General features: G+C 44.8%; 4 protein-coding genes across 5 annotated transcripts; 2 read left to right on the forward strand and 2 right to left on the reverse strand.

Annotated features, from left to right (window-relative positions):
- The first annotated feature begins 257 nt into the window (after positions 1-257).
- LOC128717144 (uncharacterized) lies at positions 258-527 on the forward strand. Its single transcript, XM_053811418.1, has one exon. The coding sequence runs from the start codon at positions 258-260 to the stop codon at positions 525-527; it is 270 nt and encodes an 89-aa protein (XP_053667393.1).
- Positions 528-4,135: 3,608 nt separating this feature from the next.
- On the reverse strand, positions 4,136-8,184 carry LOC128709120 (caM kinase-like vesicle-associated protein). Its single transcript, XM_053804108.1, has 5 exons — positions 8,054-8,184; positions 6,116-6,328; positions 5,836-6,011; positions 5,438-5,756; positions 4,136-5,366 (listed from the first exon to the last, which is right to left on the reverse strand). Exons 1-5 carry the CDS (start codon positions 8,182-8,184, stop codon positions 4,136-4,138), a joined length of 2,070 nt encoding a protein of 689 aa, XP_053660083.1.
- A 5,791-nt stretch (positions 8,185-13,975) lies between these two features.
- LOC128712458 (uncharacterized) lies at positions 13,976-17,063 on the forward strand. The gene is made up of 4 exons (XM_053807354.1): positions 13,976-14,120; positions 14,186-16,228; positions 16,305-16,558; positions 16,638-17,063. Exons 1-4 carry the CDS (start codon positions 13,976-13,978, stop codon positions 17,061-17,063), a joined length of 2,868 nt encoding a protein of 955 aa, XP_053663329.1.
- Positions 17,064-18,839: 1,776 nt separating this feature from the next.
- LOC128713702 (probable phosphorylase b kinase regulatory subunit alpha) lies at positions 18,840-27,878 on the reverse strand. 2 transcript variants are annotated; one of them, XM_053808575.1, is made up of 10 exons: positions 27,750-27,878; positions 26,496-27,611; positions 26,105-26,428; positions 23,329-23,476; positions 21,936-22,100; positions 21,695-21,862; positions 21,535-21,624; positions 21,118-21,348; positions 19,940-20,112; positions 18,840-19,880 (listed from the first exon to the last, which is right to left on the reverse strand). In XM_053808575.1, exons 1-10 carry the CDS (start codon positions 27,876-27,878, stop codon positions 18,840-18,842), a joined length of 3,585 nt encoding a protein of 1,194 aa, XP_053664550.1. The 2 variants fall into 2 exon arrangements, with proteins under 2 accessions (XP_053664550.1, XP_053664543.1); XM_053808568.1 differs by lacking the exon at positions 23,329-23,476 and adding an exon at positions 25,384-25,531 and having other exon boundaries at positions 19,940-20,151; positions 21,118-21,291; positions 21,373-21,624.
- Between the last annotated feature and the right edge of the window lie 47 nt (positions 27,879-27,925).

The following is a 27,925-nucleotide window of genomic DNA, read 5'->3' on the forward strand; positions in this document are numbered from 1 at the left end:
CGCTAGTCATCGATACCCGTACATGCACGAGCTTACCCGGAACCCAGTAGTTAGAATTCAACGGACACAATGCTCGTACCCCGAACGAGCTATGTAAGCTTTGTACCCTAGCTAACTCTACAGAAAAAATAGGAATCATTACCCATCTGCCTGTAGCAGATCGCACCAAGCACGGTGCAGACTTTAAATACGACCCGCAACTGCACACACAGCGCACAGTCACAGTCCAGCACGCACAAGCCTCACCACGGAAAAACATGGAAACCGTGCAGCTGTTCAAGGCGATGGGTCAACGCGTCGCAACGCTACCACCGGCGCAACAAATCGAAATCATCGACACCGTCCGGCAGATGATCGACGCGTCGCAGAAGCTAAACCGCAGCGCGGCCCTCGCGCACGCTGAGTTCCAGCGCCCAACGCACTACAATCTGGCGAAAAGCGTCTCCCAGTCGGCCGCATCGCTAAACAGCACCGACGCGATGGCAACGGCAGCATCGCTCGTCTCCTCACCGTCCTACATACTGTGACGATGCTTGTGAAGGTATCATTTCCGCAAACAGGGGAGGTGTTCTAAAAATTGTTACACAACCGTATCAGCTAAACGGTTCACATAACACAGCACAGAGACAAAGAAAAATCATTCCCAACGTACCGAAACAGCGAGAGTTCAAAACAAACAGTGAGCTTGAAAACATATAAGTCACATATTGGACTATTCTAAACAATCAGAGGGGTTTTCTATTGTCATCATAAGCACATAAGCTACTTATTCGTCTTAATAAACTATATACTAACTAACAAAAAGAACAAAAAAAAATCAACCCAGCGTTTAGAGAAACTATGTCCTTGGAAGAAAGCGTATATTACGTAGAGAATTTATGCAAAGGAAGCGAAAATAGTGTGTAAATCGAATAAAGCAACGATAAACTTAATATAGTTTAATTTGCTTTGTTATTTTAAATTAACTTTAACATTATACAGTTTTATTGAAATTTTACAGTTAAATAGCAATTTGCGAAATCATTTCGCTAGTTTCGGATATTCGCTTTACTGTGTTTTTGTTTTTTTGCTAACTTTACCAACATTTAGGTGTTGTTAATATTTATTTACAGTATGAATAACTTTAAATATTATACGCTAGCTAAAAGCTATAGTTTGAGTGTGTCCGTATTTTCTCTTTTTCCCGGAACCGCCAAAGGCACAACACGTGTTTCGGTCATAACAGTTCGGGACCCCACGTTTATGGCTTTCCCAATCCTCCCGCTTCGCCCTTCCTTCACTTCCTTCCCCTTCTTATCACACCCGAGAGAGCGGGTTCCAGTGTTCCAAACGCTTGGGGTAAACCCGTTTTCTTCCAAAAATTTTATGGTCATACCACATAGCTCCCGCCAAACGAAAAAAAATGCACAACGACGCCGGGACCAAAAAGAACAACCCGGCACTCAACAACTATAGCTTCACTCTTTCGTTCGTTCGTTCTGTTGCCTCTCATTCGAAAAACAAAAACACATCTTTTTTTCACTTCAAATGTTCACTCTCTTTGGATCAATGTTAACTTTTGTGCGTGAAATACATCCTACCAGCAAAAAAAAGGAACCGGAAACCGTGTCCCGATTCTTCGTCTCTTATTCGGTTTTCTTTTTTTTTTTAATTATTATTTGTTTGTTTCGTTTGGCAAAATGTGTCGTCTATAAACCGTCCCCCTTAACAACAACAACAAAAATCCCAAGTAGTTTTGTTCTTCGTTCGGCGCCATAAAACATGATTGGTAAAAATGCACTACAGGGTTATTACAATGGCAAAATGGGGCCCATGTAACGAAGCTAATCAACACGGCCTTCGGCTTTAAGAAAACATAAAATAACGTAACTCGGTTCATTAGCATTACACAGAAATTTGTAATAATTCAGTTCTTCGTCCAAAAACGGATGCGCGCGCATTTACGGCCGAGTCATAATATTGTCAAATTTAAGTCACAAATGTCAATCAGTACAAACGGACAGGACGAGTTGAACGGGATAGGTCCGCAAAATTGCGTCTCTCGGCCGGAAACGTCCAAGCATCCTTTTCGGACGGGATCAGAAAAATAGCATACTGGCGGAAGCGAAATGGCATACGAACACATGGGAGCATCGGAGCCGCCATGGCAGCGAGATAAATGAATAGTAATCATTATAAAACGGTTTGTACACCTCACCCGTCGATGAAACGATCATTTCGCGCGGACGGAAGAGTTAGCTTCATATACGGGGAGTGAACGAAGTAAAACCAGCACGCTCACATAGGTTTTTGGATATCAGCACACCTCCCTAGAACACCTCCTTATTTTCAATCTAATGAATGCATCCAAAAACGATCGATATGCATGACGATATGCGATCGCATTACATGACGAAAAAACGCAAAAACTCTTCTGGCTTTCTGGCATAAAACATATCTGTTAAACGCATCATTGTTTCTAAATAATGCAGCTTTATTATAAACAACGCTTGCCCAGCTAAGGAAGAGGGCCCGCTGGTATACAAAAGAAAAAAAGCTACACGGGGGGTTTAAATGGTAGTTTTCGAACAAGATTAAATTATTAAATGCAATCGAAACGCTTGATTTGTTCTAATACTCTTTCAACTAAAAAAAAAGGGTTTCATCAAGTTGGAAACGATAAACACCGAAAACCACTACCGCCGGCATGGACCCGCGCATACAATAACGTTGGTGTTTTTTGTATGTGGTTCGGAAACCTTTTGAACCAAATTATCCTTCGGTTTTCCTAGCTCTTTTCCTGTTTTTGTTCTTTTTTCTGTTAGAGGCACATCACAGCAAAAAATATGCCTTTCCGCGGCCGCAGCCCATATCGGTTATTGGCACTGTGTGCCTTTGTGCCTTCACTCGGTTGTTGGCACGAGCAACTGTTATTTACCTAGCTAGTTCACAACACCCTTTCCGTTGTCGCATTGCGTGCGTACGTATAAATGTCTTTTGTTTTCGTTTCAATTTCAGCGTGTGCAAAACTAGAACTATCTACAAACGAAAGGATTTGCATCTCTAATGGTTCACTCACGCCTAATCGTGTCTTTTATATGTTTCGTATATCTGGAATTCGCATTTGCAAAAAGTCCTAATTTAGCGTTAAATAAGGCATTACCGACGCTTTTACTTATTTTGTTTTTTTAACCGATACCGTCTTTCTCTCTCTCTCTTTCTCTCTTTCTAGAAGCTTCCATTTGACCGTGTTCCGAACACGCAACAAATGGCCCTTTTTAGAAGCCGAGGAACCATTTAACGATGTTTTTAAAAAGAGCTCCTTTTGTATGTTCTTTCTTTTGCCTAACTCTATCCGCAAACACACACACACACACACACACTGTTCGGTGTATCCATTCGAGTGTGGTGCGGAATATCACGGATGTGATGATGCGCGTTCGATTTGTTTAAATATATGGCCAAAGAAACAACGACACAAACAAGATTTTGTACGGCATTTGAGTGAGGCACTCACGTTCGAAACTAACCAGTAGAATAAAACGGATTGATTAAAACCACGCAAGAAAAACTAAACTAAAAAGAACAACTCATATTCTGCTGTTCACAACCAGTGTTCGAAGAGCAGTGGTGTCGGGCATAGCGAAACACAGATAAATGCGTGTTCGCGTACGCCAAAAACAAAAACCGCTTCAGAAGCGTGGTGTTTCCTCTGTCCTGCAAAGCTCAACCCCTTACTCGAACAATTTTCTTACGTAAATAGGTCTATAACATTTTGGCAGCGTATTTTTACTTAGTTTGTGTTAAGTACCGTATAAGCGCGCGCATTCGGTTAGCGCGCATTAGGAGAGTTTCTTTATAACAAACAATTTGGCTCTACCAAACACACGTTCGAAACCGTAACGAACGGGGATCGACTTAAGGCGACGCTCAAAGCATCTTCCTGTTGCATACATGTATGTAACTATTCAGATACATATACATACATAGTTAGTATAATATATAATTACATATATGTATATCCCCAACTAACCCACAACTACCTTAGGTGGTACACTAGAACTCTGTAAAGGCATACTTATCATTGTTGTCCAAAATAGGTAGTATGCCTCTTTCAGGGCAGCGTAGCTCGATCTGCTGCCTGCAAAACACCTTTTCAGCAGGTAATGGCATCCTTGTCGCTCTGCTGAAGCGTCGGCTTGTTGTGACTTTTCGTGGAAAGATCGATGACTGTTGATTCCGTACACTGCAGCGTGCAGAGTGTTGCTGCCGTCGATCGGCAACTGTTGCTAACCGTAGAAGCGGCAACCGCAGGGAAGGAGGTGTTGGTGTCGTTGGTACAGCTTGTACTGGCAGCCACTTCACCCGGGATTATCGGCAACGAGGTACTGGTAACGTTCGTACAGCCGTTTGTTGTAGCGCTGCTGCAATCATTCACCGCATCGAGTTCATTGCATTCCGTTACCGGTGGTGTGAGTATTCGGCAGCTTAGATCGATCACATTCTCGTCGCCTGGTTCTACTTTCACTGTCACCTCGATGTTACCATCACTACTACTGCTACTACGAGCAACAGCGCGCTGCATCATATTTGATTGTATGTGCATGTTTTGTACAAAATTGTTCACACACGACGGTGAACCTTGGCGGGCAGCTAACGCAACGCTACTGTTACTGCCACTATTATCATTGCCGTTACTGTTGGGCAGCGCAACGTTCTGGTTAAGCACATGGTGGAGTTGCTGCGTTATAAAACTATTATGAAGCAAATATTGTGCTTGATGGTTGTAGTAATGATGATGGTGATGATAATTATGGTGATGAAGATGGGTAAAGAGGGTCCCATCGTTCTGTGTTTCCACCGGTAGCGTCTTTCGGCTAACCTTGGGTGTGGTGGGCGCATCGGGAAACAGTGACCGCGACACTAACCCACCTCCGGCAATAACATTTTCCTTATTTTCTTCCCCAATCGTGGTGATATCACGCTGTGCTATCTTCAGCTCTGCTGGGGGAGATGATTTTCTTCCTGCACCACCACTACCTCCTCCTCTTCCTCCTCCTCCACCACCGTCTCCACCACCCGCTTCGCATCCATCTTGTTCGGCCGACACACTAATGACGGATAAAGCGGGCAAGGCAACGGTTGCTGTATTACTGCTGCCACACTCTACCACCGCTAACAACTTCTGCTTCGTGCCATAACCATTTCCATTCTCTACTACTGCTGCATTGCTTCCACTCTCAATGCCGTTTTCAGTCATCACAGCTCTGGTGCCGGATTTATCATGTGCCGCTGAGGCACGGGCGGCTAACATTTCCTCTCTCAGGCAAACCGTGTCCTCTTTTAACCACCGATGCTCGAGACACTCGTCGACGGTCAGTCGATCCCTACGAAAAAAAAAGTGTTTAATAATGGTTAATTGACACATACGTAGCAAACACCTTGCCAGTAATCATACTTTGGCTTGATTCTAAGCGTGCTCTTAATGAAGTCGATCGCATCGCTCGATATTCCGCTGAACAAATCGTCCGGAAAGGTGAGCGAGCATTTGGTGACGTTCAGGAACGTTTCCTGCTTGTTGTCGCCCCCGAACGGTGACAACCCGGTCAGCAGGACGTAGGCGAGCACGCCGATTGACCAGATGTCCGTTTGCAGGGATAGTGGATTGTAGTGTAGCACCTCCGGTGCCACATAGTCGGGCGTACCGACGATCTCGTAGATCTTGTCCTTCTCCGCAATGAACCGAGCAAGTCCAAAGTCACACAGTTTCAGACCATCTAAACGTGGTTGGTGAGAAGTAGACGGACGTTAACACTTCGTTTAATATCTTCTATTGCTAGTTTTTTAGAAATTTACCGTCAACGGATTTCCCGGCTAGTAGTATGTTTTGCGGCTTCAGGTCCAGGTGTGCGATGGATTTGCTGTGCATATGTTGCAGGGCGCGTAAAATTTCACGCATGCAAACGCGCGTCGCCTGCTCCGCTAGTTGGCCTTGCTCATCGATGAGCGTTTGCAATTCGCCGCCGGTCGCACTAAAAGTAAGAACACCCACACACGGCGGTTACAACGGAGCAAACCGATCGAATGTTGAGCGGGAACAAAAGGGACAATTGGAGGCCCCGCGCCACACACTTACAGCTCCAATATGAGGGCGAACTCTGAGCGCGTTTCGTGGACGGCCTGCAGCTTCACAACATGGTCAGAGTCAGCGCATAGCATCAGCACCGCTATCTCGTGATTGATTTCGCTCAGGCAACATTGGCCCCGCCTGCGTCGACGTAGAAATTTGGCCGCGTAGCTAATGCCAGATTGTTTTGATACGGCGGCTCGAACGATGCCGTACATGCCTCTGTGTTACGGAACAAGTAGATTGAATTTAGCAAAGATATACAACAGGAGGGAAATTAAACACACCCGTGGTGTGTTCCCACAGTGCGTATTGTTCACAATGAGATGGTGAGTTTGATGTTAAGTAATACGCGTCGCTGTTGTAATGTATTGAGGTCTTCCACCGCGCGTACTGTGTACTTACTAACTAAAGTGCAATATAAACTATACCGATGTACTGTGATACTATTTGCGCTATACTGCTAAGCCGTTTTTGTGCATAAAACCCAAAAGTACATTAATAAACCCAATAATTCTAAACCCCGAATCAATTCGCGTTTTTCATACTATCCCGTAAAGAGTAAATTTAACTATTATGATAAATATAATAATAGTTTCAAAAGGTCCCATAGATGCTAAATCATTGATTCGGTGTCTAGTTTAACAAAAAATGTCCTATTTTTCCTGTAAAGTAATATAAATGTATGATTAAATGAATATACCTTTAGCGCATGCCCAATTCTTTGACTATGTTTTACAATTTTTACTCAATAATTAATGACATTTTATGATCAATTTCACCCTAAAAATTATAAGCGAAACAACGCAGAATGGGAAAACGATAAACAAAAACCGAGCGAAACCAAACAAAAAACTGTTGACCGTACTCGATTAAGAACTGGGGAGGAGAATGGGGAAGAGGAGAATATGCAATAACTTTTCCACATAATTTTCAACGATTGTACCAAAACCCGATACGCAAAATACGAAAAATAATACATGTCAACACATATGCAGTGCCGTAACAAAAACAAAATGATTAAACGCTTGATTTTGTTGTTGTTTAAAATAAAACGGAAAACTAAAAGATACAGATTACAATATGGTTTTGCTGATAGAATTGTATGAACGTGTGAATCTACATTGCACACAATCTGTGCAGAAAACCTTTTGTTAAGTGTATCTTCTAGTATTTTGTTCTTGATATTTGAAAACAAAAACCGACGTTCATTCATGGATATGTTACGAACTGTATAATAAAAATCAATCATAATTACATATAAATGTACAGAAGAATTCAATTATTACAATAAAAAATCAAAATACAATTATAAGGTGTACCAATTAATAAATAAATATATATATATATATATATATATATATATATATATATATATATATATATATATATATATATATATATATATATATATATATATATATATATATATATATATATATATATATATATAATGTTATATAATCATAAATATAATGCAAGATAATGTATAGTGAAAATACCACCAACAATATAAATAATAACCAAACCACGTCCTTTACCAAATGATTTCGTCTTTTCAAATTTACTTTTTTAAAAAACCTCAACAACCCATTAAGAGCGCACGACAATAAAATAGGCCGTGGTTCGCGATACCTCTCAGCAACATACAAAAAAAGGGTGTACAGTCAAACATGGCTGCGGCGTATTCGTGTAAGCGCGCACAGCTGCGACCTTTAGCAAGATAATGTAGGAAAAGAGGTAAGACATGTTTTCTTGCCACTCTTATCAAGGTTTAAATGATTTATCATAGAGCAAAATATGGTTCCCTGCACACGCGTGTGTGTGGAATGATATATGCAATGGTCGTTTTTTGGGTTGATAGAGTGTGTCATCGCTTTTTGGTAAAGACAAATGAAGGTGGTTGAATGTGGCGTGTGAATGGTAGGATTGTGGAAGGGTACGTACTTGGCGATCCAGGTGTCTGCAACCTGGTACACTTCGTTGATATCTCTCGGCGTCTTCAGCTTCAGCAAGTGTTCCTCGCTGATGCACAGACGGCCGTCGCCAACGTGGGAGAACCCCTGCGGCAACTGCATCGCGCTCCACTAAAGTCTAACGGGAGGTGGAGGGAGACACCCAGGAACACCCAGGGCTCGCACACGTACAACACAATGCACCTTCGAGCGCAATACACACACGAACACAACACACAGAAACTGCGAGCACACACTTGCGGGACGCGCGCGTTACCCGAAACGTCACACACGTCACAACGCAATGTTTTTGTCTGTTCGTTTACAGAGTTTATTTGCTGGTTAAGGGAAGCTCAAGAGGGAGTCAGGGGCTCCGCAAAACGCGGCACCTATATAACACTCCGTTACTCACACCATACGCACACAAATAGTCACTCAAGGGCACATACACCCACACCGCTAGAGACTTCGGCAATAGAGGCTTTAAGAACAACACGAAACGGGCATCACACTACTCTCGGGCGTGCACACACACACGCGCGCGCACGCACTTGGGTCTTTTCCCCCCTTTTTTCTCAACACAAATTTCCGGTTAACCTTCCGTGTAAAAGCATGCGTTGAAAGATGGCGGCGACAACGATGGCGACGAACTCTTTACTTCCTGAACGACTTTTTTATTATTTCTGGAAAGAATAGAAGTAAAAAAAGAACTTTAAACGGGTGTATGACATGGAAATGAACGAGGCAAACACACTTTTGTTATAGAACTTTTTTAAAAAAACACACACAATTGCGTCGTTGTTTCGCAAGAAAGAAATGAAAAGATTAAACACCGAAATTGCAATAAAACCCTTTCAGCCCTACAGTGAACGCGACAAATGTCAACTTTGGAACGTAATGGAAAATGGTCACGCACAATTTCTTGAAAATAAATCCCTACATCCGACTAACTGAAATGGATAGTTCCACACGCGCAACAACACATACACACGCGAGCGCCCTCACGCACACAACGCAGTCCACACACGCAGAGCCACACAAAAGGCAAACTGGATTTCAAGAAAATGTCGCCCAACGAGTCCAAATGAAATTGTGCACCACGAAACGAGACGGGCAAACGCGCGCGCGTTTTAGAGTGTATGGGTATTTTTTTAACACTGGTGCACACACATCGGCACTCTCTCTTACACGAAATGGAGAAGGCTCCTACAAGAAGAATATTCACACCGCACTTCACACGATTAAGCCATTTGCGAAACGTACCACATAACTGATCGCATACCGTAAGTGTGTGAGTTTTTTTTTCTTCTATGCTGATTGGCGTTTTTCACTTCTTCGCTTAGTTTCTTCCACGGCTGCCCGCCCGGCGAGTGTTACGCGGCTGCGGACCACACACCCGTCCGTTCAGTTCGGAACCTGAAGCAAGAATGACGAGCGCGCTTGACGTTTGGCACGTATAGGGCTTTTTGCGAGAGTGTGAAGCACAAGCTTGCACACACACGAATGAAAACTGCTCGAAAATTTTTGTTCGCTGAGCGCGCTTCAGCTGCCAACACAAACACACGCAGCACAGAAAAAATTCCATTTTTGGACGTGTCAAACCGTGTTCACTCCGTAGCGAATGGAAAACAGATGTAGTAATTTTCTTTGGAAATGGACCAAATATTTTAACGACCGCTAAAAGGAACGATAACGTAATGAGTTGTATTTAAATACATCTGGAACGCATTGCACGATTTTGGGTTTCGTCATGTGTCACACAAATCTATTATTGGGGTGTATGTGGCAATGGAAGTTTTCCAAAAATGTTTGGCAATTAGAAATGCGTTGCGAAATAAACGTACCCTACGTTCTAACTTACAATTTCGACCAATTTGTCCAATACTGCGTAATGCACCATCACTAGCTAAGTGGTTCTGCAAACCTTTGCAAACTTGCCAATACCGCGATTTATAACCACAAAATCTCAAGAAAAAACAATTTCTTCATACTACAGAAGAAAGAAACGCACTTGGTTTAGGCGAAACAGGACGCACTACATACACACACAGTTTTATTTTTGAAATGCCAACCAAGGATTTATTTTAGCTATTTTCTAACGCCGCCATATTGCGATCCAGCTTCATGAAGCTGGTGATGCAGCTGTGTTAGTTACAGCCATGACATCAAATGAATAAAAATTCGCTACGGGTCGAGAACAATGCTTGCCATTGTCTCATATTATCGTAATACATCGCCTTTCTGTGCAGTAGTTTTCATCATTGGTTCTTCTTTGGCGAACGAACAAATTCCAGACGAGAAATTCCGAGAATTTTCCTTGCCATAGCCCTAGCACACTCATTTTACTGAGCAAATGTGTGTGTAGTGCCTGGCTCTTGGTCCGTGCTCTACGTATTATTTGGTCGTAGCACAGGCGGGTTTTGGAAGTAGAGATTTCAGAACTCAAAGCTTTAAGAATGATTAAATGCGTCATGAATACGATCTTACAGCTCTGTCTGCGGGGCATTCGAAGGTAAAGGACTTGAAGGCCGATTCAGCATTACATAAATGCGATTCGTTACATATTTCCTACATATTATGTTTCGTAATAATGAAGCGAAATAAATTAATCCTTGCACTGAGCTAGTTACGATCAGCATCGACATAATACGTTTTATCCTTATTTTTATCGAATCATGCAGTACTTTTCATCAGCACAATCCAAGAAAAATCGTAAATGCATCCTTTAATTTTAATTCCACGCACCAACAAGCATATTTCTCCAAGCGGTCGTTAAAATGTTCAAACTGGCGAAGAATAATGGATCCCTTTGTTCTCAAGAGATCTTCATTCTCCGAAATCACAGAAGAAGCCAGCCAGCGCCGCCATCTTGCGACGCTGGTTGATGAAGCTGGTGATGCAGCTGTGTTAGTGACAGCGAATGTAGTATGTTCGGCTTCAATTTAATGGATGCTATGGGCTATGAAAAACCATTCGTAGGGCGATTTTTGCCCGCAACAAAAATTAATCGCACCTCAAAATCAAGCCCGCTAATGAAGTCTGTCAGCCCCTCCAATACCGGTTATTGTCCTTAAAGTCATGTTATCACCCTAAATTGGTTTATCTGTAAACTCCCCGAGCTGAAGAATCATTTCACCTACCCATTTCACTACTCCACAAGTTTTCAGTGTGTGCGTTTAGAAATCTCTGCTTCCAAAATCCGCAACTTATGCAAAGGGCACGGTACAACACACACTCTGTGTCATTTTTTTGCACACTTTTTTGGTATGATTGCGTCCGTGAGATGAGTGTGTTAGTGACATGGAATTGGCTCGTTCTCCAAAGAACATGACAAATGATGGATAGCAAACTTATGGACGAGAAATGCGATGGGATTTCATCTGAAGATGGCTTGTTTCCTTTTCCAAATCAAGGGTCCTTGTATCCATTTGGCGGATCAAAAAGATAATGCTACCATGCCATCGTGCCGTGGATCGAAGGATGATCAAGGATTGGAGCAAGGGTGATAGGTGATCTAGACGAGAAATTCCGAGAATTTTCCGTGCCATAGCCCTAGCGCACTCATTTTACTGAGCAAATGTGTGTGTAGTGCCTGGCTCTTGGTCCGTGCTCTACGTATTATTTGGTCGTAGCACAGGCGGGTTTTGGAAGTAGAGATTTCAGAACTCAAAGCTTTAAGAATGATTAAATGCGTCATGAATACGATCTTACAGCTCTGTCTGCGGGGCATTCGAAGGTAAAGGACTTGAAGGCCGATACAGCATTACATAAATGCGATTCGTTACATATTTCCTACATATTCTATTTCGTAATAATGAAGCGAAATAAATTAATCCTTGCACTGAGCTAGCTACGGTCAGCATCGACTTAATACGTTTTATTCTTATTTTTATCGAATCATGCAGTACTTTTCATCAGCACAATCCAAGAAAAATCGTAAATGCATCCTTTAATTTTAATTCCAAGCACCAACAAGCATATTTCTCCAAGTGGTCGTTAAAATATTCCAACTGGCGAAGAATAATGGATCCCTTTGTTCTCAAGAGATCTTCATTCTCCGAAATCACAGAAGAAGCCAGCCAGCGCCGCCATCTTGCGACGCTGGTTGATGAAGCTGGTGATGCAGCTGTGTTAGTGACAGCGAATGTAGTATGTTCGGCTTCAATTTAATGGATGCTATGGGCTATGAAAAACCATTCGTAGGGCGATTTTTGCCCGCAACAAAAATTAATCGCACCTCAAAATCAAGCCCGCTAATGAAGTCTGTCAGCCCCTCCAATACCGGTTATTGTCCTTAAAGTCATGTTATCACCCTAAATTGGTTTATCTGTAAACTCCCCGAGCTGAAGAATCATTTCACCTACCCATTTCACTACTCCACAAGTTTTCAGTGTGTGCGTTTAGAAATCTCTGCTTCCAAAATCCGCAACTTGTGCAAAGGGCACGGTACAACACACACTCTGTGTCATTTTTTTGCACACTTTTTTGGTATGATTGCGTCCGTGAGATGAGTGTGTTAGTGACATGGAATTGGCACGTTCTCCAAAGAACATGACAAATGATGGATAGCAAACTTATGGACGAGAAATGCGATGGGATTTCATCTGAAGATGGCTTGTTTCCTTTTCCAAATCAAGGGTCCTTTTATCCATTTGGCGGATCAAAAAGATAATGCTACCATGCCATCGTGCCGTGGATCGAAGGATGATCAAGGATTGGAGCAAGGGTGATAGGTGTTTTACGTTATACGTTTTATCCTTATTTTTATCGAATCATGCAGTACTGTTCATCAGCACAATCCAAGAAAAATCGTAAATGCATCCTTTAATTTTAATTCCACGCAGCAACAAGCATATTTCTCCAAGCGGTCATTAAAATGTTCCAACTGGCGAAGAATAATGGATCCCTTTGTTCTCGAGAGAACTCAATTCTCCGAAAGCACCGAAGAAAGACAATCCAAAAAAGGGAACAAAAAAGTGTCACCGCTAAGAAGCTCGGACAAGATGATCTTGTGCATGAGCTGTACGTAGATATAGATACAGAAGTGTGCGTAATGCATCGAAGGCGAAAACTAGAAAATTCCAGTACTTCGTGTCGAGCAGTATCGGTGGGTACCAAAAATTCGAGTAAAGCTGCAGGAATTTGTTTACCTACACTCAACGGAACCGAAATCAGCGAATAAGAATAATAATAATGGTTGTTAACGCATCGAAGATAATATTTAGCGGAAATTAAAATAAATTCCTTTACGCGGCTATGCTCCCTGGCCTGGTATTCGAGCTCAATTCGTACGGTCGTCAGCTTGACAGCTTTGACCCAACTCGATGGCTTACTGCATGAAAAAAAAACATCACTCTGTTTCGGAAACCGGCGTGAGACGGCATCGAATATTAGTTCCACCGTCTTGTGACCGGGCTGTGATCTTTCGTGCTTAAGAAATCCTTTTGTTCATTAAAGCCGTGTTAATTGCCCTTGCAGGTAAGTGCATTTCCTTGCGACTGTTTTGATCTTCACACCGTTTGGCGTACGGTACGCTTTCTCACAGCGTCTAACATTACGGCAGACTGTCAATTTGAAGCGGGCACAATTCAGGTGAATGCGTCTTCTGGAGATGCCTGTTTTCGCGCCCATGGCAATTTACAGCAAGCCACAAACAATCGCCAATCGACGATACGTTGGACATTAATGTATGCTACCCATCTATCAACTTTCCTCTCCGAAACAGTGTTGCAGCACCGTGTACACCGCGCGCTTGTTGTGTGTGTGTGCGGGACGGAAAAAAGCGCGAACATCGTGTCAATCGCAGTAGCATAGGACGCGGAACACAGCCCGGACAAGCCGGTGTGGGAACGCCCCCACTAGGAACGCCGGAAGCTAAAAAGTCACTATAGATATCGTCGTTGTGGGCAACGGCATGGGCGATCTTCTCGCGTTGCTAAATGATATCAAAAATAACGACAACAAAATGGAATTTTGCGAAGATTTCCACCAGCTTCAGATTATCCTGAATGCCGTCAATCAATACATTCACCCGTTCGATAAGATCGTCTTCGACAGCGGTAAGAATGCGGTGTTTTTTTCTGATAGCGTTAACTGATTTTGCTACTATTTTCTTTTTTATCAGGAAATGGACCTTACATTATTGAAGTTGTTGCCCGTTTGCTTAAGTACCTACGCGTCCAGAACTATCTCAACCCGGAGAACAAGGTAAACACCCAGTACGAGCCAGAGCTACGCCGGATCACTATGTACCTGCTGCTAAACACGGACGTTAGCTTTCGGTATGACTTGATACAGGAGCCGCGGGTCAACCATGTGCTAAATAGTCTGCCCCAGCTGACCAAGTGCCTGCTAATGAACTGCATCTGGGGTCTCGATCTGGACCGTTTCTTCTACGAGATGTTGCGCTACGCACCACTCTGGTTCTCGATGCAGTTCATCGACCAGGCGATTGTTAGCCTTAAGTACGGCAAACCACACGAGGTGCTGATTCGGATCGAATCGATGGTGTGCGCTATCTATTTCGCCATGTGCCGTACGGATGTCGACTGGCAGAATGTGAATCGCAGCGAGTACGTCAACCACCAGCGGACGCTCGCCCGGATGAGTGATTACGTTGGAGAGATGCTGCGATTCGTCAACACGCCGGAAGCGTCCAAGTTCGAAGGTTGGTCAAAGCTACGCAAACATCGCTATTTCGGGTTTGTGCTGAAACACATGTTCAGCATGACGATGGCATGTCTTGATTTGTACTTCCGTAAACCGGCCATCCCAGTCGATCCGGCCATGTCTGTGTACCAGCTGATGGATGACGTACACGTTGACAAACCGGCACCTGTCGAATATTCCCAGGCGACGGTAGGGACGCTGCTCAAGATCAATCACTTCCTGCTAAATACGCTCGAGATCTGCATCATGCACGTGTCGCTAGAATGCTTCTGTTACTGGGCTGAAATTAATCTGTTCAAGGACGGACAGGAATCGGTAACGCTTCAGCAGATCATTGGCGAATCGGCATACCGCCTTTGCGAGGAGCTGAACTCACACAAACACTTCCGCCACAGTATCGTGCGGCACCTGACACAATTCGCGCTGCGCCCGAAGACGCTCACGGAGAAGGCGGCCGTGCTGAATTTGGGCACGCTAATGAACCGCTTCGAAAGTGCCCACTCGGTAGAGGAGCGGATGGTGTATCTGAACGAGTTTATCAACCGTGGCGAGCAGGTGTTCGACAATGCCGAGTGTCTGGAAGTGATTGAGCAGTACTGTGATCTGCTAACGGCCGCTCACCTACGATCGATGATTGAGTTCGAGAAGAACACGCCGATCGAGGGTTGCGACCTGACGGACGAGCGGGTGAAGCTACGACAGCTAATCTTGCGTACCGTTGGTGAGTTACCACCGTCCGAATTTCATCTCGTTCTCACCCACATAACCAACACGTTCGGGAAGGAATTTGAGTGGTACGACAATTCCGACCTGGTACCGGCCATTATACAGCTGGTTAATCGGCTGCAGAAACCCTCCGGCGAGAACTCGTCCGACGCTCCAAACGTGCAGAAGCTACTCTTCCAATCACCGGAAATATTTTTCAACACTATGGTAAAATCCCTGTTTGCAATGGCCCCAAATGGTAACCAGGACCTGCTGGTTGACGCAATCGTCGATATCATTATGCGCTACAAAACGATCGCAAAGCTCCATCTGCGCGATCATCTGACGCAGCTGCTCGTGACCGATTTTGCCGTTTGCCATTCGTCATCACTGCAACGATTCGCACAGAAGCTGTACGAGATGAATCTGTTTGCGGCACACGAGTTTATGGAGCAGTTTTTGCTGAAAGGTTTAAAGGAGGCATACGAGCAGAAGCATGAATCGGCACTGTATGCACTGCTCGCGTTGATGGCAACGGTGTGGCCTTCTTATTGCGTAAAGAAGCTGAAAGAGAGCGAAAGTACCGCCCGGAAACAAACGTTGCTCAAGGAAGCTGCCACTCAGTTGGCTTTACTATCCGATCGAATGCGGTACGATTTTCCGCCACCTCTCCAGGACGAAAATGGTCCAGTTTCACGAAACTACCCCCTGCATGACATGGCATTGGTGTCGATGGCTACTAAGCAGCTAGTGCTTACCCTCGATCAAATGATAGTGGAGCTTCCGGATGAAGGTAACACTTGAGCTACGAAGATGTTATTACTTTTCTTAACAAATTAATGTTTTACTTCGCTTTCTTATTTGTGCAGATGTGGAAAAATTCCTTCAGGAGCTTAAAGAAACGGTGCATAACTTCACCAAGCACTACTTGCACGATCGTCTACCAACGTTGCCAACCGTACAAACAAACATGGCGAAAGATAAATCGGTCATGACACTGTCTGATAGTACAGCTGGTCGGAAGAAAAGATCGCCCACCTCATTGTTTTCGCCAGACTATTTTTCGGATAAACCTCCCGCAAAGGATGCTACCGAAGATTCTATTATCACCTATATTGTGCAGGTAAGCACATTCATTTGATAATCGCCGTAAGAGATATTGAAAATTAATCCTTAAACACTTTCTCTACCGTTCGGTTCAGATCCTTACACGGTGTACACAGGAAGAAATACTTGAGCTCGCCCGTTACGAACTGATCGGCGCCCATCTTCTGGCCGCTTCAGCCCCAAAGCTAGCCGTGTGCTTTAAGAAACACCCCGCAAACGATTGGATGTCTCACTGTATGAGCAACTACGTCCTGTGTCTGAGGAATGTACTACTCCCGGCTGAGAATGAAGGGGGCAATGGTACGAAGGCGTGCCAGGGCGCGGTATGTGCCGTAGTCATGCTGCTAAAGGATATGAAGAAGATTACCGGGTTGCCCGAATATAGCTCACTACAGACACAGCTCGCAATGCTGTATGAATATGTGCAGCGTTCTGCACCGATGGTAGAGCTGGGTGAGTTAACGTCCTTTCTTCAAGTGGAAGAATGTCCCAAACCAGTGGTTATGGATGTGAGCGTTTAATTAATACGGAAGCGAAATGGAAAGGAGCGGAAAAACGGGACAAGCGGGTGAAAGACGTTATTGTCGACAGCAGAACGACAAGCTCTTAGTTTGTTAAATACACTTTTTAAAGATTTTTCTTCTTCATGGTGATGTAATGACCTTTATTTGAGCTGTTTTGTACACTATTTCTTGCTTAATAGACTTTTTTTGATCATGTAGCCGTATAGTCAGGTCTTGGCAAGCTACGGGGAAACGGTACGGGTGAAATTTGGTGTTGCTGTTATTGTTGAAGGATGAAGACTTTAAAACATTGGAGTTTCTTTCATCTCTTGCAACTTTCTGTTGAAACGACAAATACTCCACCGTGATGCCGGAATCCCGGACATGCTAGGTTATTCATGCCACTGGATTTATTTTATCTCATAAATCAAATAAGTCAGTGCTTACGAGTGGGAACGGTTTGGGTGCGCTATTTTTAGTGCAACGACATCAGAAGGTTTGGAATTTCCGGGATTGCTAGACTACGTGAACATTTTTGTCACTCTTTTTTGCCACTCAAATTGGTACTTGAATACGGCTACAGTTCTCAGTAAAAGCGAAGAAAAACTAGAAATGGTCGGGCCAAGCAAAACGGAGCTTTGAAGTGCTACAAAGAACAGAAAGAAGAAGTCGAGTCAGAATGGGAAGTACTACAGTACTCTAAGATCACATCGTTTGAAGATGACGGCATCACTGCTACCAAAATCCACAGAAAAAGCCACGCTAATAAAACATAAGCATTTTTGATCTATTATTTGCTCTACTACAATTGGGCACGCTCTTTGCCCTACACCAACCGGGAGTGTATGGTTAAACCAAGTTTTAAATCGCTATCACACGTTGGAGAAATGTATTGGCGACTAAGTTGTAATCAAACAAATGCACGCGCACACACCACACGTAAAAAAATAAATCGCTATGAACGAATGATTTATAATATAACAAACAGTAATATTTATTTGCATGTTTTAGATTTTATTGGCCTTTTTCTTTTATTAGAACTTCCCCACTCACCCCCGTACATACTCACACCCACTAGCACATTCTATCTATTTGTCATTCTATTCAAATGAACAATCAGCTGTTATTTGTTTGTATCTTTTTGTTTTAAATTTTCCGTAAGCTGCACGTTTCATGATTGCTTTGGAAGTATATGATTCAAATAAATAAAAAAAAAACTCACAAACAAAATCGAACCAATCGAAAGGATTTAATGCGTAAAGGTTAAAACAAAACAAAAAAGATTAGCAAAAAACCAAATGATGTCTTTTCTTCACGTGCCTTTCTCGCAGAGGAAATGTACTTTTTAAAAAAATGTAACAAAATAGAGAGAAAAAGAGACAGAGAGCGAGAAAGAGGTATCTATTGCTTATTTCCTACATTCTAATCTAAATAGTCGTCATCGGAAAACGGGTCGCTACAACACCATTTAATGTCAACAATTACACACGTCGTTCACTTCGCGCCCTTCATCAATTCCAGCTACATAACAGCTTCCTCTACTACCGCTAGCATAAACAACAACGACCCACTATCGAGAACGTGTGAAAAGGCGGGTGAAAAGGAGGAAAAAGAGAAACGTAAACATGATAACGTTTACCGATGCATAACGCGCGACTCTTTTCGATGTGGTTAAGTAAAACACTGCTACAGTTGCGTGCAAACTGGCTAACAAGAGTAAATATAATGGTGCGTGAGCCAACACACACACACGCACACAGCTAAATAATTAAGCACTAGAAGCGTCCGCATGCCTTACGAGATGGTACAATCCATATCGCCGTGCTTCGGTAGTTCGAGCACGGAGGCAACTGCCCGGGCCATGTAGGTCATCGTACCGTAGCTACCGCTCGGTGCACTGTCGTACAGATGCTGACAGATGTAGGCGGCACCGCCGCACAGCAGCAACCCGGCGGTGGTCGTTTCCCGGATGTCCTTGTTCTTCGCGCAGCACAGCATCGCATCGCCGTGGCTTTTGCGCTGATCCTCGAGAAACAGCTGATTCGCCCGGTGCACCAGATGCTCCACGTAGATGATCGTACCGATCGACGCGAGTATGTTGTGCTCGGTGACGAGCGTCAGCACCATCAGCGCTTCCACCACCAGCTGCCGGTACTCGGGCTGCGGTATCGTATTCAGTGCCGTCTCCACCTCGAGCGCAAACTTCAGCTCGTTCGGTGTCATCTCCTGCGTGAGGCTTTGGTTCAGTATGCGGCCCTCGATCGCAAGCCCACTGCACCGCTCGAGCACGGTCCAGACGCGTGGATAGAAATCGCGCGGCACCCTGTTCAGTGCACCGTCGAGCCGGCGGCGTCTTAGCCACTGGCCCTGCCGGTCGTCAATCAGCGAACCTTCCGCATTTTCCGGCTCACCGATACCGATCTGGCTCTTCTTGCTGACGCGGCTCGATTTGCAGCTCACGATCGATATGTTGCCCCGGGCAACGCTGTTGATCGCAAACTCCTTGCCGCTGAGGATGTGGTGCAGCAGGTTCTTCATCTCGAACGGTGACAGGTTCAGCAGATGCTCGGATGCCTGCTCGCCGTCACAGTTGAGCGTGCGGGATAGCTCCTTCGCCATCACCTGTATGATGAGGCCGACGCGCAGTCGAAGCATCTCGTGAAACAGCTGCGGCTCGGTACGGATAAACATTGCGAGATAGACGAGCAGCTCCTGGGACAGCATGGCGGTACTCTCGTCGTCACCGTACGCCTCGTGTATCACCGACCGTAGCTCCATCTCGGGCAGCGGTGCCGTAATCGTGTGTTCGCTGTTCGGCGGCATACCAACAGTAACCTGCGGGATGGAAGTAAAATCTTAATAGTGCGCACATTCAACCGGCTACACACGCTCACCTGTTTCTGGCGTACGAGCAGATCGGTGACGGCCTTCGCCAGATCCTCGACACGCTTGCCGAGCATACCGGCAGTGTGGCGCACCAGGCCCCACATCTTCTGCTGGCACGCTTTCTCGTACAGGCCCTTCAGCAGACCGCGCACCGTCACGACCCTGCCCTCCTCCAGCATGCCTTGGGAAGGGGAATCTTCATTAACGCCCGCGGTTAACTCTGTCCGGTGTTCGATACCCCGATGTGCAATCCGGTTTGTTCGCGTGATCGGTGTCGTGCGAGAGCGGGCAAGCAGGTGTGTTAAGCCAAGCACAGTAGAGAGCGACAGCGATACAGAGTCCCACCCCCGGACACGCCAAGCCATCGAAGCCCGGGTTGTTGTAGCGAAGCAGACGTGTGAGGGGGTCAACAAAATGCGGCAGGCAGGCAGACAGGCAGGCAAAATGATATTGCGAGGTAGTACGGGAAACCCGCGAAAAACACGACGATACAAATAAACACAACAGGACACGCAACACGCAATGCAAATACGGGCGGAACAACGCCCAGTGTACCAATAAGGAAAGAAATATAAAATCAGTGTCAATGAGTAAAAGCGCTCACGTAAAGTGAAATAAACAATGCTACCCCTTTTGTTAAACCCCCCCCGCATGCTTTAAAACGTTGTTGTTAATGGGAGATATACAGCCAGCATGTTAGGCAATTCAATTCTGGCGATTTCTTGTTTCTCAGAAATATATCTGGTCAAGAAATTTTGATCTCAAAATAGTGGGGTTATATCTCAAACAATGCATATTAGCGTCTTGTAAAACGATACCCAGAAATTCATAGCAACCTGTGGGTGTATATCTCCCTTTAATGCAATCCCACATAAAAATGTTCTAAACTAATGTTCTGCTTAATTTTTTTTTTGCGAAGAGTTGTTCATATGAATCTTTAGCGAGGAGTCATTCAAATCAGCATTGTATTTTTAAATGGTTAATGAATTTTAAAACATTCATGACTCCTCAAAGATTCATGAATCCTAGGTATGGATACAAGTATCCCTGATTCAAGTGCCAATAGTCTGAGATTTACCACGAGAGTAAGCAATTAATAAACGTAACAACAATACCCTTTAACACGTACAAAACAAAACAAACGACACATAGAAAACCCCGCGGGTATTAGTTGTGCTGCACATACCGGTGTTAAAATCGAGCCCCTGCGTATCGACGAGATGTTGCAAAATGTCACCCTGCTCCTCGAGATTCTCCGTCTCCCGGAGCATGGCAATCAGCTCCTCCACCTCGGTATTCTCAAAGTTAGTCTCCGTCGTGGGCCGATGTCTCGGTAGCGGCTGGATGTGTATCTTTGGCACTGAAAAAAAAAAGAAAAGAGGAGATATATAAGTTGTCCATTTAGTTGGTACACTCTCTGTTTATATGATGGTAAGCTTACTGGCCGCTGTTGCTGACGTTTGTATGTGCAGCTTTTTGCCATCGTCATCGAGCGACACGCGCTCACCGTACCGTGGCTGCGCTTGGGTATTTGGTGACGGGTCGCGCGATGTTGGCGAACCACCGGACGCGGTTGTTCCGGTAGTGCTGGTCGCGGTAGCACCGATGGTTGTTTGGTTTGGTTCCAACCATTGTGGCGTAACGTGCGAAAGGCGTCGCTCCGTTACATTACCTTCCATGCCGAGCGTTTCCGCTGGTGAAAAGAAACAGACACGATGCGATGTAGATATAAGAACATGTGAGGGTTCCCATTCCATACGTACAGTCGACGTTGATCGAACGCGTTTTCTTGATCGCACCCTTCACGGACATGCGGCGGCGCAAATTCTTCGGTCGAAGTCCTGAAGAACGAATCGAGGTGGTCGATGCACGGTGGCTGAACGAACGCAGCAGATGCTCGTCTAGGTAGGCCTGCACGGCCGGGTTCAGCTCTGCGAAGAAGAAATAGATGAACCGATTAGTGTCGTACGGTCTCGTATAGTGCAGTGGGACATTGTATCTTACTGTCGGGGTAGCCATCCTCCTGGCTGCCGAGAAAGCTTAGATCCGTAATTGCGGACGTGTTGATGAAATCGCCCAAATTGCCCAGTATGACACGGGTACCGCTGATGTAGCCCGATTTCAACTTCTTCATCGTTTGGATCATTGCTAGCGGTACTTTGTTGTTGTCTAGACGAGATGAGTTACGTCCCCAGCAGGAATACACCCCATCAACAGGCGATGGATAGGATAATAAAAATTTAATTAGACATGTACAATGCAAAGACATCCATGTGGTACGCTACTCTGGATAGCATTAAATCTTAAGTTTAGACTCTCGTAAGGACTTGGGGATATAGCCTTATAGTTACGGGCATGCACAGAGGATATGTGAGGAAGTTTGGTTAGGTTAGGACTTTTGGTTTTCTATAGTTGTTTCCGTGTTAAGTTGATGGCATTATGGTTAAGTGTCACACGTACTGGAGGTAGTGTTATCCACAGCAAAACGTCACTGGGATAGTGTTCGGTGGAGTAATGCTACTACTGCTATTGCTACGACTCTAAAGGACTCGGTTAACAACACATAAACATATACGCACACGGTAAGTTCTGTTGTGCTATTCGATCACATTGCGATTACCAACACACTATAGGAAGGTTCTGGAGATGCGTTTAGACGAAGTACTCGCACAGTAGGTTAGTTTAAAAAACAACTATTCACTTAATATCTTTTTTCTATCTTCTTAGTAGCATGCTTTACATTACTGATCAAATCTCACTATTACGGTCAGTACAAAAACAAAACTTTAGAATTTATCTACTACCATTGGAACTAATAGTTATAATTCCTGTTTCCTGAAGAGCGTATACTTTCCATGGACGATTGAAAGGCACCACATACAACATGAAGCGAACATCAAACCACCGAACAAACTAACTATGGCTGTGAACTTAACTTCAGCTTTAAACTGAAACGGCACGAAACAAGAAATCACGGAACCCAAACCGAAACGAAACACAAACATCATAGCGGATGTGCGATACATGTGTGTGGTAATGTCGGCACGAGCTCGAATGCTAATGGACCGGTGTGCGTGTATACTGGAGGGTAATGTCCGAACGTCACAAGCGATGAATAGTGCAAAGGAGACCCCGTAGATCACTCCGAATCAAGATGGTGGATGATCGTTTAAATCGTTCGCGGTAGGACAGTATCAATTGACCGCTAATCACATATCTCTTTTTGCTATGGACATTCTGGTCTAACATTTTTCGCCGATATGCAAATGCAAAGCCAGTACCGAGTGCACGAGTCACAATGAGGTGATGAGTGAATGGCGGGTAAAGATACTCGCGGCAAGGCAAATGGTACGGGTGTCGCGATGTGTCGCTAGTGTTTTTTGTGATGTATAATTACCTAAGAGCCAATGGGTTGCCATCAGTGTGATCGTAGGTCGACCGAGCAGATGGCGCCAGCTATAGCTAAGGAAGGCTAGTATGTCGGTGAAATTGCTCGCCAGCAGGGCGGGATCGCGCGATGTATAGTACTCGTCATGATCGAATATCTAAGCGGCCCGCACGCACCGAACCAACCGATATCAAACCAGCAAGCCATTCGCAGGATTCGGTGGATATGGTGTATGGTAGGTTTGGGGTTCGAAGGGAAAGGATGTTGTCCCACCACCACCATCATCACACCCGCAGTGAGAGTGTTGATGAAGGAGAAGATGTGTGTTGTTTTTTTTTTCATGGTGGTGGAATTTGCACGGCATGATGAGGCGGGTGGTGTAGTGTGTAGTGAGGTGGGGGGGGGGAGGGCAGTGAAGGTGATTATCACCACCGACCAGCATTATCCGTTTACATCCGTTGACCAAACCAGCAACCGATGGTGACGCGCAATTTGATTGGGGTATTTGAAAAATGGAATGGCCACCCGATAAATTCATGGAACATGTTTTGTTTTCATTTCGATACATTATGCGTAACGAATCGCGCCGGCAAGAGAAAGAAAGAAGAGATGGAGAAAAAAGAGAAAGAAATGGTAAAGATTGCCAATTATTTGTTGGTGAAACAATTTGTTTTGGTATTTTTTTTTTACGTAAAATGAAATATTGAAGTATGCAACCATGCTCGCGGCTGATGTTTTCGATTGCCCTGCAAGATGAATGGACGATGACCGTGCGCGAGATCACGGTGGATACACTCTCGTAAATGTCGGGGGTTTTGATGCAGCTTTCGCCTTACAGAAAACCAAACAAAAGCGATGACTCTTGTGATTGTGCAGAACGAATTCCTTCAGGTCTAGTGCTGGGTGTTACTGACTCATAAGTATACTGATACATAAATCTAAATGTATCAATCTCTTAAATACTGACTAATGATTAGTGTTGTGCTTAATGCATCTTTTGAGAAGGATTATTCATATCAATCTCTAGTAAGGAGTCATTAAAATAAGCCATCAACTCGCAAAAGATTCGTGAATCCTCAGAGCAGTGACGGATCATGCCCCTTGGCATACAACGGACAAGCCCGTATGCCAATCCAGTCAGTCGGATGATTCATGAATCTTAAAATATTGTAGCGATGTGATGTATGCGACTCCTTGCTGCTAAATTCATGTGATCATGACTCTACGATAAAGATTCACAAAAGAGGCACAACACCACTTCGAACCCGTAAAACGCCTTGTTCAAATTTCCTTGTTTTTCTTCTACAGAATGTGTAAGTATGTGTGCGTGTATAATGGTGCGTTGACATGTGAACAATGTATAGACGATTCATAAAGGGCCAATGCAAAACTGACACAGGGGTGAGAGAGAGAAAAGAATTTAAAACTGTACCATAGAGCAGACCCAGTATTGGAATAGTTGCCATAAGTCTAGCACATTAAACCCTTTGAGCAGGGATAGAAGAAATAACAAAAAAAAAACATGCCTAGGAGCAACACTTAAAGCTATCCTTAATCGTATTGTAATTGTATAAAAAACGTGCGAAAAACCCAATGTTGGGTTCTGTTCAGTTTCACTCAATCAGCATCAAATCACGAAAAGCAAACAAGTTAATAAACCAAAACCTCACGCACGATAATATTGGTAGGATACGTTTGTGCACGGGTTTGTATTGTTGTTCTGGGTTGTTGAGGGTGTATGCGTATTTTTAGTGGATAACACGTCAATAACACGGGTCAAAAGGAAAGGTGTACTACAGGGAAGGAAAACACTGGCAAACAAAAACCACTACTACGGAGAAAGGAAAAAAAAACACAGGAACTAGCTAATATGTACAAGGAGGTGTGCTCTGTACGTCGAAGAATATGGAAGTAAAAGCACGCTAATATGACACGAAAGGATCGGTGTGTAAACTACCGGAAGGATGTAATGGTTGTGCAACACGGGATTAAAGAAAGGGAATTAAATAACCAGAGAGAAAGAGAGAGAGAGAGATGGGAAGAGAGTAAAGGAGTTTGACCGACCTAGATGTACAGTTTTCAGCACCAGCGTAAGTAACGGACGGCCGAGTAGATTCTGCCATGCTGACTTTAGGAAGTTAATTTCACCCTTTAGCAGATCGATCATGAGCTCGTTGTCGGAAGCGATATAGAATCGGTTCACGTCGGAGAACTGTTGGTGTTTGGAGGTTGGGAATGTGATAAGAAAAAAAAAGAAAAACACACATTGACAACACAAGTGTGTGAATAGGTGCAAGAGATAAAGAACGAAATTATTAAATCAGGTGTGTAATAGATGGCACAGCAAGCAAATATAAAGAGAGAGAAAGAGAGATCTAGAGAGAGAGATTGTGTGGTTGCGTGTATGTACAATTTTTCTTCTTCCTCTCACGGTATGGCTAGGGGGTTTTAGGGACTTGTTTTACCCATTTGTTCCAGGAGTCCTGAATATGGGCGCCATCTTCAGGACATCTTCAAATGTATAAAAAGATGGGTCAGGTAAAATGCGGAAACCTTCTCCAAATGTTTGATTTTGTTATGCAAATATCAATTCTTAATGGCCTTGGTTCGCCTGGTCACAGCAACTGTCTGTGTTTGTGTGTTTAAACATGTGCGTGTGTGTGCATTACCACTTAATGACCCATTGATGAGAAGTTTTCAGCAGTACATCTCTCCTTAAAGATCTTAGAATGAATTAGAGCAACGAAAACTGCACTCATCCAACCGGAAACTTCGATTCACATACCTGAGGCGTAAACGCAAAGATGCGATCCTTCAGTGAGTAAAGCTTGCTCGTGCTGAGGATGCCAACGTCACGTGATTTACGGCCGGACAGGCCGAGCTTTTTATTGCGCCCAAGGTACGTGTACAGGTGGCTAAGTACACGGGCCGGCTGCACTTCGATCGGAGCTACGTCCGCGATCGTCTGCACCTGGATGCCGTGCTCGGCGAGCTTATCCCGTATATCGTTATCCTCCGCCAGTATAACGACCTGCACCACCACGTCCGGTTTTTTCTGTGCACCGAGCCGCCGATTTAGCGGATCCAACTCACCGACAGCAAGGAAACCCTACGAAGCAGAGAGAGAAAAAACGCATAATAGTAGCTAAGAAAACCAATTAAAGTATTAGAATTACCTCCTGCAGTAACTTTCCCAGTATGTAGAGTGACTGGCCCCAAAGAAATGGGCAACGTCCAACGACGACCCGCTGCTGGCTGCCGGGTGCTTGATATTCTGCTGCCACCGCCTTTTCCGGTACGGCGTACAGCTCCGGTATCAACTTCATGCCCTCCTCCGTTTTGACGAGTATTTCCTCAAGCTTCTGCGAGTACTCTGTGACCGCTTGCTTATCGTTCTGGAACGCTTTGTTCAGTATCAGGTAGCAGAAGAACAGTGGCCACTCACACTCAATCTTCTCAAACATCCGTAACTCCCAGCGTTCGTAGTAGAGGCGCGTGTTGTCCTCCTTCGGTGTTTTGTACCCATCGCGCAAGAACCGTTTGCAGCCGTACCGGCCCTGAAGTCGCGTTATGATCGCTTCCTGCGTGGTTTCGATTAGCTGTGGATCGTCACAGGCGAATGCTGGAAAACCGACGACGGAGAGAAGACCCGCATCCAGCTCTTTGCTGTTAGATTCGCGAGGCAGCATCGATTGCAGCACCGCTTGACATTTGTGTGCCTCGTCCGCCAGCACATGTATGACGGAACCAGATCCACCACGGGCGCCGAACAGATCGAGTTCGTTCATCGCTTCCAGTGCCGCCTTGGCCATACCGATCGAGCTAGCATTTAGCTCCGGCTGGCCGTGGTTCGATTTGTCACCCCGCTCCCAGATACCGTAGTCCGGGATACAGTACGCCGACTCGATGTAAAACACCAGGTTCTGTATGAACGCGACCTCGTCGAGCGAGAACACGATCTGCAGCCCGGATGCCGTCATCTGCGCGAGGATGAGCAGGTACAGCGAAATGGCATCAATCTGCAGGTGGCCCCATTCGCTGTCACCCACCACAATTTGGCCGTTGCGGCTGGAGTACTTCGCATGGAGCGAGTCCAGCGGATTCTGGGACGTTTTAAACCGTTCCACCTTTTCCTTCTGGTTCATCATAGCCATCAGCAGGCCGCGCATCAGCTTCACGCAGCACTGTTCCAGCTCGTACGCTTTCGCACGGTCCTCGTCTTGGTCGGCGATCTTTTTATACGCCATCGATAGGCCCCATACGGCCAGAATGCAGTACACGTTGTCGCGTATCTAGTGGTGTTACAAGAGAATGGGGAAAAAAAGAGAATGCGAAAGGGGGGGGATAAGAAACGTACGTCAGTCAGTACCAATTCCAATCAATCAAGTCACCAGTGTGGTTGGTTGACCTTCGCGACTTGTTACACTTACCCAAGCATGCTGGGTTTGTGGGCTGGCCGGAAAGAGCCCGGTCACCGGTTGCTGATGGCGCATGATGAGCCGATGCACTATCCGCTGGTAATAGTCGAGGCGAACCCCAGAATTGCTCCGGCTACGCATTCTGTCCGCTTGAGGATTTCGTTTGCTCTTTCCTAAGGAACCTTATC

The sequence above is a fragment of the Anopheles marshallii genome, chromosome X, assembly GCF_943734725.1.
Source record: "Anopheles marshallii chromosome X, idAnoMarsDA_429_01, whole genome shotgun sequence".
Lineage (NCBI taxonomy): Eukaryota > Metazoa > Arthropoda > Insecta > Diptera > Culicidae > Anopheles > Anopheles marshallii.